Source organism: Amaranthus tricolor, chromosome 14 (assembly GCF_026212465.1).
Source record: "Amaranthus tricolor cultivar Red isolate AtriRed21 chromosome 14, ASM2621246v1, whole genome shotgun sequence".
NCBI lineage: Eukaryota > Viridiplantae > Streptophyta > Magnoliopsida > Caryophyllales > Amaranthaceae > Amaranthus > Amaranthus tricolor.
This window is the reverse complement of record NC_080060.1, coordinates 750602-762133: the sequence shown is the minus strand read 5'-3', so window position 1 is coordinate 762133 and position 11532 is coordinate 750602. Positions and strand designations below refer to the sequence as shown.

At 27.1% G+C, this 11532-nt stretch overlaps 1 protein-coding gene across 1 annotated transcript; it reads right to left on the bottom strand.

Moving 5' to 3' along the window:
• Positions 1-4235: 4235 nt before the first annotated feature.
• On the bottom strand, positions 4236-7565 carry LOC130800191 (FCS-Like Zinc finger 8-like). Its single transcript, XM_057663586.1, has 3 exons — positions 6740-7565; positions 5266-6131; positions 4236-4519 (listed from the first exon to the last, which is right to left on the bottom strand). The coding sequence occupies exons 2-3, from the start codon at positions 6126-6128 to the stop codon at positions 4450-4452; spliced, it is 933 nt and encodes a 310-aa protein (XP_057519569.1). The 5' UTR covers positions 6129-6131; positions 6740-7565; the 3' UTR covers positions 4236-4449.
• Positions 7566-11532: the final 3967 nt, after the last annotated feature.

Genomic DNA, 11532 nt, shown 5'->3' with positions numbered 1-11532 from the left:
CTGATGGGTAGTTTCTTCTTTGTGGTACATCCCTAAAGGCTTTGGTCACTCTTTCTAATATACGGGTTTTCGACACTTCAAGATATGTGTTTTGTATGTTTAGCCAATATAAACCGAGTTGAACGGATGGTTATAATCACCAACTCAAACATTTGATTGAAATTATAATTCAGATTTTAGCATTACTTTTGTAATTTTAGATATTCTAAATACAAATGAATATTACTTAAAAAGTTAAAACTAAAAAGTGGACTATGAAAATGGTTTTGGATATTATCATTATTTGTCTGTACAAATTACCATAGAATTTACTCCTTCACTATTTTCAATGTTTTCGTTTACAAACTTTTATTTTAGGTGTATCAAAATCAAATAGCTACAATTATTAATTTTATAAATAATTTAGATGAGATCAATTTTTTTTGGGAAATTACTAGTGGTACCTTTGAGTTTTGGTATTTATTAATGGTATCTTTAAGTTTTCTTTATTATTAATGGTACCTTTGTATTATTGAGTGTCTTATAATCGTTACCTTTTTTTAACTTTTTCCGTTCAAAACCATTGACTTCTTTCTTCTTTTATTTTTCAGTTTAAAATATAAATAAAAAGTTAATAGTTTTGGATAGAAAAAGTTAAAAAAATGTTACGGTTATAAGATGCTCAATTATAAGAGGGTACCATTGAAATAAAAAAACTTAAGTGTACCGTTAACAAAGTGTCAAAACTCAGAGATACAATTGATAATTTCTCTATTTTTTTTATTTTAATATTGTAGCCTCCTAATATAATTCATTTGTTTGACATGATATTAGAAAATCAATTCGTCATAAAAGGATTACAAATTCAAATTGAAAATTTAGCATTATATATAAAGAGGATATTTATTATATACATACTTCCATGATTCCATCCTAAGGGAAACTCGTTTGAAAAGTGATAAATAATATAGCATTTTATAAGAACTTTAAACATAAGCTTATAGTTGAGATGAGCACCTGACATTTTCAACGAGTAATCTTAAAATAGGCTTCAATCCTCCATGTTTGTGTTAAAGACAAAAACTAAACACAAGTAAAACGGATTCCTTTCAAGTACAATTTGGAACAATATTAAAACTATATGACAAATTGACACCTAGTTTGCTTTGATAGTGATCATGGGATTAATATTTTAAGTGATTTAATCTTTAAAAATTATTTAATTTTTAAAAAGTATTTTAAGTTTTGAAAATTTATTTAATTTTTAAAAATTTATTTTTTTAAAATTATTTATATTTTTATTATGATGTGACTTGTCAAAGAAGAATACATATCATTAGGACAAGAAGTCTTAAATTCTAAGGAAGAAAGCAATGAGGATAAGTTGTACAACAAAGTCATTATATTGGAGAAGAACAAGAACATTAAATGATTGTTTGGGTAATTAAAAGGTAGTACTCCTAAATAGGTTTACTTGAGGTGGGCTAAGATAGCAATCAATTTAAGAAATAATATTTTATATAGTTGTATTAAGATGAAGACATATTTGAACTATCTTAATAATAATGGGAGGTAGAGCACACCTAATTAAATTATTTCACAATTATTTGATGAATTGATATTATTAACAAAAATATATTTATGAACAAAAGGTTGAGGTTATTAATTGAATTGATCTAAGATTAAAATTATGAGAAAAATAAGTTTAATTTAGCAAGGATAAGGTGAAGAGAACGAGAGTTTAAAAAGCATTCCTTTTTCTTCAAGCTAACATGTAGTAATTTAAAAAATTTATATTGTATTAATTATATTTCTAAATATAACTTCCAACAATTTTTTTCTAATGTGATAACTTCTTTGGTCTACTCATATCCACAAGAGTTAACATATTCACATTCTTTGCATTAATTGGTAAGCTAATTCTCCACGTGCCAAATATTCTTGCTTATTTTGCAAATAAGACATGGGGAAAACACTAAAAAAATTGTTTTCGCTGCCAAATTGATAAAATTTTTGCCTCTTGTTAATGGTGACTCAAATTAGCAAGCACCATTGAAGAAGATGAGTATGGGTCAAGTGTTTTATTTTCATTTCGCGGCTTGCGTAGTTGTACTCGGCTCGCGAAATGGCAGTTTCTTTTCATGGGAGGTGCCTTTTGGGACGGTTACTTTGTGTTTATTATGTAATAACTTCCTTTTATTGGACATTAGTATATAAACTTCCATTTTATGATTAATATATGATACTTCACAAATTGTGAGAGATCACAAGAGAGCCATTAATTTGTGAGTGTAGAGTGCGATTGAGATTCATCTTGTAAATTCTTTGCGATCATAGTGAAAATATTTGATCTCGGTGCCGGTGAACGTAGCTATCACATTGATAGTGAACCACGTTAAATCTCTTGTGTCATTTTCTTATTGTTTGCATTGAATTTCTTATTGTTTCATGATTATGCGACGAACTTGTTTCCGTTGTCGCACAACATTGCCAAGATTATTTTTAATCTTACCAGGGCAATTATACTTTACATAAAGAAAAAGAATATTTTTATATCAAATGTAAATGTCTTTAAAACACTAAAAAATATATATTAAACATATCGGTATTGGTTGTATCTAAAATAGTAAATTATATTACAATAAAAGTTTATTAGAAAATTAATGCAATCAATTAAAATCAAATTCAACTATAAAATTAAATTTAACAAAATTAAAGGTACATATAAGATATTTATCTAAACTCAAAGAGGCCTGACCCCATGAGTTTTTATAGTAATTTATCATTATACAAAGCGTAGTAATTAATAAGATTATTGTTCTAATTTGAACAAAAGGTTCATATCGGGTTCAATTTTTTAGTTAAAATGAAAGTTTCATCCTCAAGAATGAAAAAGTCCATAATACTTGCAATAATTATGTTATGAAGGGATTGGGAATGATATATTTGTACTTAATTTCATGTGAAATTATAAAAGTACTTCCTCCGTTTTGTTTTAGTCGCTACATTTGCATGGGCACGGATATTAAGAAAAGTGATTGACCTACACTGTAGCTGATTGTTTACTTTATAGAGTATAGTATTTTATTATTGTTAATTGAAAAAGAAAAAAAAATAGGTTGTTAGGTTACTTTATAGAGTATAGTATACTATTTTATTATAGAGTATAGAGTATAGAGTAGGATAAAAATAAGGGTAGGTAGAACTTTAAATGATTGTTTTATTACTAAAAACGGAAATGTAGCAAGTAATATAAAATTGCCAAAAATTAAAAATGTAGCGAGTATTATGGAACGGAGGAAGTATATCATTTGGAAACTTTTATTTTCTTAATTATCTGATAAGTAAATAAAAATTAAAAACTATATAAAAATCAATCTCATAACTTTATTTCCTAGTATCTTCTTAATTAATATTTTTCATCACACAACAAGAACAATGTAATTTCACTATTAAATGCTCAATTATCAAATAAAATAATTGAATTTTATTTCCTTGTTAGGTCATTATTAAATATGGACAAAATAAAATAGGTACGAGTCTTGAGAAATAATTATTTATCAACCAATATGGACAAACAAGACATGGCATAGCTTTAATTGAATAAATTAAGAGGTGGGTCCCTCCATAGGCGATTTATTTTAATGCATGATTGAGAATTTGATAAAAGAAAATTATTTTAAATGTCTCAAATGTTTTGAGCACTATTCCTTAATCAACTTTAGTATGTATTTTATTCTTTTAAGTTGTAAGTTTAAATTTGGTTAAGTGAAATCTTATTTGATTATTCTCAATGTAAATTTAATTATTGAAATATAGTGGATAAGCAAGTATACAAAATCAAATATAATATTTGATTAGAATATGAGAGTAGTTTTTTTAGAAAAGAAAAAATATAGACAAAAACATTAACATCTCCTATGACAATTTAAAAACCCAAAAGCCTTGTTTGATAACCTTTTTATAGTATTTTTTTACTTTTAATGTTTGACTTATTGGCTAGTAAAATAGTATTAAAAATGTATTTAATTTCTTAAATAATTTTAAAATTAAAATGAAAAAACTAATATGAGAAACTTTTTTTTAATGATTTTTGATTTACTGGTCTATTTTTTTAACATAAATAACTGAAAAACTGACAAAACATTCAACACAATCACTCGATTAAACAATTCAATAAATTAATCAACAACCAATTGCCAAGCATTCAAAATAAACTATGAGCTGCAATAATTAAATAAAAATAAATAAAGAAATTGGAAAATCAAAATTTAGGTCATTACTTTCATTAGGAAATATACTTTACAATTTAATTTCATTCACATCTATCATACCTTAACATCTCCTCTCTCTCACATTGCTTGGCAAAACTTTTAACAACTAGACCAATATTTAATAGAAAAAGTGAAAAGGAAAATTCTAATTAAGTCAATATAATTCTTAATTAAATAATTTATTAAGGAAAAACTTCTAATTTTCCACTTCATCAAAAAGCATTTCTTGGCATCGACATTCTTGACTGCAAAACGCTTTTTCTCCTCTGTAAACACAAAAAAAATTTAATTGATTAATAATAGAGTTTATAGCATATTTGAAAATTTAAAAACATTGATTAATTATCAAATATATCTTTAATTACATTATGTTTTTGTACAATGATATAAATGGTAACATGATGATGTTTGTAATTGATAAGTTTGGTCACAACATTAAATGAAATCTATTATTGTACTAATTAAATAGTATTGAGTATTAATTATTTATATTATCCAAATAATGAAGGATTGGTGCAAAGAATTTAATCAACAAAGTACCCTACATATTATACAAGTGATATGCCTACTTGTCTAGCTACATCAATAGTAATCTGTCCTTTTCAATTTTGATAAAAAATAAATATGAAAATATAAGATTAGTTTTGGTAAAATTGTAACTAAAAAATTATTTACTCGTTTATCGCTTTAAATAAACTACATCACAAAATAAAAAATTTATATTTTTAGCCTAGCTACTTGCTTAGTGTTTTTTTCAATTTATTTAACACAAGTCATTCTCGAGCCGAGAGTTTTATTAGTCGTAATTTTTATTCTTTTTGACAAAAATTTGACTAGCCATTATCCAACCGTTACTAAATCTTAATATTAATATTAACTTATATGAATGAAATACAGTGAATATAATGCTAATAAAGGGAAATTAAAATTCAGAAATTTTTAAACATAACGTAGCAAATTTAAAGGCATAAGTAGAATTCAAAGTGAAAGAAAGAAAGAATTGGTTACCTACCTATACATGTAAATGTCCTTTCCTTCACCAAGCTTTCTCTTACAATGGTGACAAAAACTAAGAAAATTCTCTTGTGAAGAAATTGAATTTCCGAATTTGGAGAAATACCCATTTTTCCTTGCAGAAAAAGATGAAGACCCAACAACACCACAACAACTTTGAACAATACAATTACCAAATATATGAGTGGTTTTAGGGTTAGGACCATGAGAAATGACACAAGTATAATCTTCAGATGATTCCATATCACTCAAGGAAAGGTTATCATTTCCATTCCCTGTTATCATTCCATTTGAAATTGGTAATTTTTGAGGATGAACTTGTGAATCTTTGTTTCCAAAAGGCCATAAATTGTTTCTTGGTGTTTTAATCCCAAATTCCTTTGGTGATGGTGGAAGAGGAGGCACTTGAATTCTAAGTTGTGAACCAAAAACAACAAGTTTTCTTCTTTGTTGTTTGGAATTTGTGTTGTTATTGTTGTTGTCGTTGATGTTGTTGTTTTCTAAAATGTTGTTTTCATCAATTAAAGCAACAACAATTCCCTTCGTGTTTGTGGGTTGTTCCCAAAAACTTTTGGGGTTTTTGTTGTTGTTTTCAACCCAAAAAGAATTAAGAGTAGAAAATGGTTTTGGATCAAGGATTGAAGTTGGGCTCATGATTGGATCATTACAACTTGAAGATGGAGATGTTGATGAAGATGAACAAGAAGAAAAGGGAGTGAAGAAATTATTCAAAAATTTAGGAGAATTGAGGAAAATTGAAGTGGGTTTTGTTGATTTTTCAGGTGGAAGCCATGAATTGTTGCTATGATCAACACTTATGGCTTGTGGACTTGTCACTCCTCTTGATCTTTTCCTTAGCATTACCTTCACAAATCCAAACGAAATATAATGTCACAAAATTTATACACTCACACCATATATAACATATTCCTGACCTTCAACAATATTCACGCGCACACACACAAAGAGCTTATATTGCGAATTACATCAATCAAAGTATGAAAGTCTATAAGTCTATAGTATTTAGGTCAACGTCTATAGTATTTAGGTCAAATTACAGAATTTCGACCACTTAACCTAGAATTATAACTAAAAAATGGTTAAAATTATGTTATTTAACCTGAACGCTATAGACTTTTGATACTTTAATGACTATAATTCACATAAAATAAACATTGATACTTTAATGACTATAATTCACATAAAATAAACATTAAAGTGTAATTCGCAAAATACCTAAATTTTAAGCTATAATTTGCAAAATTATTCTATAATATGTTTTGTTTTTGGAAGGGTTGTGATAGATTATACAACATAATATCTCTTTCCACTAAGATTGCTATATTATGCAAATAAATGTGATACTTATTAGATTTAACGAGTGATCTTTGGTTTGAGTTGGTTAGTTGACAAAAAAAAAAAAGAATTTAAGCAATAAAATTGAAAAATACTAAAATTAAGCATAAATTTACCTTATTTTGAGATGCTAAATCTTCAATCTATCTAAAAAATGACCAAAAATTTGAGCTCAAGATCAAAACTTTGGATCCCTCAATCAAATAACTCAAAGAAACAACCAAATGAGAAAGACCAACTCAGCTAAATAAGACCAAAAATTGATTAGTTTGCTTGCTTCAAAGATCAAAACTTTTTGTTTACCATTTCTAAAAAAGTTTCTTGTTTCTTTCCAAATTCCTTAACTTTTTCTCACTGAATTGGTAAGCAAAATCAATGATCAAAGAATCAAATGGGCCCACAAAAACCCACATGCAACATCCTTGTGAGTTGTGACTACTAGTAGTAGTGATTCTGGGTTTCTGATGCAATTTCTGATGTAACAGTTGAGAATTCAGTTTTTCTGATCCCAATACAGAAATACATTACTGAAAAATGAAAACCATTACCTAAAATATATACAATTTTTTTTGGCTTTATTTTTTTGGGTTTTATTTTTATTGGGTTTTTTCGATAATTATTGATCTGATTAATCGAATTTGAGAAGATTATTGGTGGGTTTCCTCTCTTTTATATTGCTGTGGGTGGGTTTTTTTTTATGTAATCCCATAAATTTCGCAGGTGTGTGAGTTTTTATCAAGTTTTAGTTATATAAAGTTTTTTTTTTTTTTTTTTTTTTTTGTTTTTTTGATTGTGAAACTGCCCACGGATGATGAATTTTAGTAGAGGAAAAAGAGGGAAAGGACTAAAGGAAGGACTAAGGAGATAAAGGGTTGAATAGAATGAGGGTAGTGTGGGTGTGTGCCTTTATAAAAAGTGGTGAGGTTGTGAATTAAACATGAGACACATAAGGGGTTAAACATCTTCAACATGTTTGATTATAAAGGCTTTGAAAAATTAGGAATTTTAAATATTAAATTAAGTAGTACATGTAAAGTGCTTGAAAATATAAAATTGTTAAAAAATATAGTATAATTTTTAAAATTACATATGATTTTTAAAAATTTGTCAATTTTTATTCTTGGTCCTGCACCTCAATCACTAATACTAGTCGGTTTAGTTGGTAATAAAGGATTAGTGATAGTAAAAAAGATAACATTAGTGTTTTTTAGGGAAAAAGTAAAGGTTTGGTATTAATGAAAAGAAAGAATGAATTGTATTAATGAAACTAAAAGAGACTTAAAATATATGATGAGATTAGATCATTGTCCAAAAAGAAAAATGATATAAAATAAGATAGATAATGCAAAATGAAAAATAAAGGTAAATGAAAGGAACATAGAAAGTACTTCTTTACAAGATTTGCTAGTTTTTAATATTTATTGTCGATATAAAGATAATAATAGTGGTGGAGTGATTCATATATTTTTTGATTAATCGAGTAAAACTGTTATTTCTATTCTGAAGGTGAGACGATCTATATAATAGCACATATCTTCAATTGATACTTTAATGGCCCGTTTGGTAGGTAGTAATAAATTGAGATAATAGGAATGAAGAACTAGTGTAATTTTAGTTGAAAAATATCTTGACTACCTTGATGGCCATGCTTGTCCAACTCAAGTCATCTCATTTTCTTTATAAAATTCATTTTAATGCATTACCATGGGGATAAGTGGTATTAAGTGTTAATGGAAATTTGTAAATAAAAAAACTTTTTTAAATCAAATTTTCATTACCATGAGAATGATATGGAACTTTTGATGAAATTTTATACTAAGTATCATTCTCATTACCACTATTTAGTACCATTAACCAAACGGACAGTAAGATCATAAAGATTATACAACCTTTAATATAACCTTGAATATTGTTCTTGGACACATCTTAATTTTTATTATCCCCACACAGGCCCCCACCATGAAGAAAATAGGAAAAGAGGTGGGTCATTTTCTGTTTTTGTTTTTGTTTGTGAATTTTAATTTCATGGTCCTCATTTATTTCATATTTGCATGATCATACCCTTACACTAGTTCACAATTATCTTTTAAAAAAATATTATTAACATTTATAAAAGGGTAAAAATGCATAATATTATTTGAGATTTTATTTTTTTTAAGATTTAAAGCCTAAATGATAAATAATCATAGTAAAGCAATATTAATATAAACAAATATGATTGTAGGTAACTTTTTGTATCAATATTGTTGACAATTCCTATGATTAAAATTGTGTTGCTAATGTAGATTATTATTCTAATCATCTTGATCAATCATTTACCTTAATTTAATAAATCTTAATAAGCTTGATGCACTTCAATATTCTATGAATTGACCATATTTTTCATTTTCTCACCACTCCCTTGAGCTATACTAATTATTCTCATGAATTTGTTATTAATAAGACAAATATTATTATAAACAAATAAAAAAATTGTGTTGAATTAATCACTATATTTTACAAAACGTGTCAAAATTCTTAATTCAAATAATCAATTCCACTAACCTTGCTTTGTGTTTTAATTATGTCAGCAATTATAAATTTGTATATTTTACGTAAAAGAGAATTAAATTTTATTTTAATATTTAAGTATGTATCATTTTTCGGGGTTAGATTATAAACTTGATTCTGGCACCTCCCTTTACTGATTCCATATCACGCCCATCTCCCGACCTACCTAGTACTAAAAAGTTACTAAAGGTAAAAAATGTAAAAGAATAACATAGAGGTAAAAATTGAATGAAAGCATGAAGGATGATGGATGGATGAATTAAATGTTCCCTATTCGTGCGGGATTTCTAAATTAGCTGACACCTGAGTTGTCTTTTTATGAAGACTCTATCTTATTACTGTGATGTACTCACCACTGCTCGATCAGGGTGATTGTGTGGCGTACATATTAAATATTAATATTATGCGCATAATGAGGCGAGTATAATATAGGTATAAGACGGATACGACCTACAAGGATGTTTATGGGGTTGGAGAAAGTATAATACGGGTTAGGATATATATATAGTCGGGATAAGTATATTCAGTTAGACATAAAATAGTGATGGTGTTGAATACGGATCCTATTTAAACGGTAAAGAAGGAATGAATAAAAAGATAAACTAAATATGATTGAAACAATAATGTACTCCTAATATTATACTTACTATGGGAGTGTTTGGTAAACGACTGATAGCTTATAGCTGATTATAGTGGCTGATTTGACAGCTGATTTTAAACCCGCTGCTATGAGCAGCTTGTTCAAAAACAACTTATTCATATCAATAAGTTGTTTCAACCAGCTAGTTCACCAAACACTAGCATTAGCTGGTTTGACCAACCAGCCCTTGATTTACATTAAAATAAGCTAAAATTACTCAATAAGCTAATTTGTCAAAAACACCCTATACCTTTACTCAATGACACAATTTCATCACAACATTTCAACATTTATTCACAAATTTCTCTACTTTTTATCTATAATAATAATAATAATAATAATAATAATAAGGAAAATAGTACATTGTGGGAGTTGTGGGACCTTATATATAGAATAAATTAGCAGGTGATGTTAATATCAATTATTCATCATATAGTATGGGTTTGCCTAGGTTATAGTTTGAAAAGTTTAATTAAAATATTAAATTAGGTAATATTAAAAAAATAGTAATTGGATTAGTTTAATAAAAATATTAAATTATGTAATATTGAACACAAAAATATTGGATTTGCATCTTGTAATTAAAGGTCTTGGTTTTGAGACTCCACACCATATCAACAAAATTATTTACCTTATTGTATATTCCTTTGGTTCTTGAGACTTTAGACTTTGAATTTGTTTGGTAAAAAGATGTTAGCTACAGTTGGTGGTTGTTTTGACGAGTTGAATTAAGTATGACGGATTTTCTACTTGTTAAATCAATTAAGCAAATGTGTTATGAATTAAGTTCTTTTGTAAAAAATATTAGCAACTTATAGTAGCTTTTGAATTTCGTTAAAAAGTCAGTTTTATGCTTGCTTAAAAACTACAAAATACTTTTTAGTTGTTTGATGAAATAAAAATTAAAGACAAAAGTCAATTAAAAAGCACAATAAAAAAAACTAATTATTAAACACTTTTATATGGAGTTGAGTATTGTTACGTATGTTTAGAGTTCTTTTGCTAGAAGCTAAATTGTAGGGTATTTTGTGTCCCTCATTTATGCAGGGATTGGATCAAAATATACGCCATACATTCACAAGAGTACAATTCTACGAAATACGACACATTCATTCAACGCTAACATGTGCAATTATGCAAGGGTTGTGTATAAAAAATAATGATCCTTAAATTGTGTAAAATGAGAAGTACAAAACACTAAAAGAATATTTATGGGACCAAGTATTATTTAATAGTAAAACCATTTGTGTAATTATATATGCAAGGGTTGTGTATGAGTACAAACCTTACATTGTTATTAGACGAGCATTTTGACTTACAATTTAAGCCGACGGTCGAGACTAAAAAATATTATACACTTAATCAGATTCTCTAATTTAAGAATTCTTTGAATAGGGAGGTAATCTTTCTATATATTTATTTATCTACTACTAAATATTCAATGAATAATTAGAATCTCTTTCTCAAAAGATGCAAAATTATTGAAGGGCCCATAACAAAATGCATTTATGAATAAATAAATTTTTATTTGTCCTTTAAAGAATAAAATAGACAATAAAATAAATTCAACGTTGAAAAATACTATACGAAATGGAACACCAAGGAAGAGCCTACTAGCTAGCAAATACAACATATCTTTATACTCCATCGAAGTATATCTTCAACGTCTTTTTCACTTAATAAATTGTTACGCCTTAGAGTCATTCAAATTAATAGCCT

Excerpts from the sequence above, each read along its gene's own strand:
- LOC130800191 (XM_057663586.1), bottom strand. The coding sequence starts at position 6,128 with ATGCTAAGGAAAAGATCAAGAGGAGTGACAAGTCCACAAGCCATAAGT. Across the intron at positions 4,520-5,265 it reads AAGGACATTTACATGTATAG|AGGAGAAAAAGCGTTTTGCA; the intron begins GTAGGTAACCAA and ends TTGTGTTTACAG.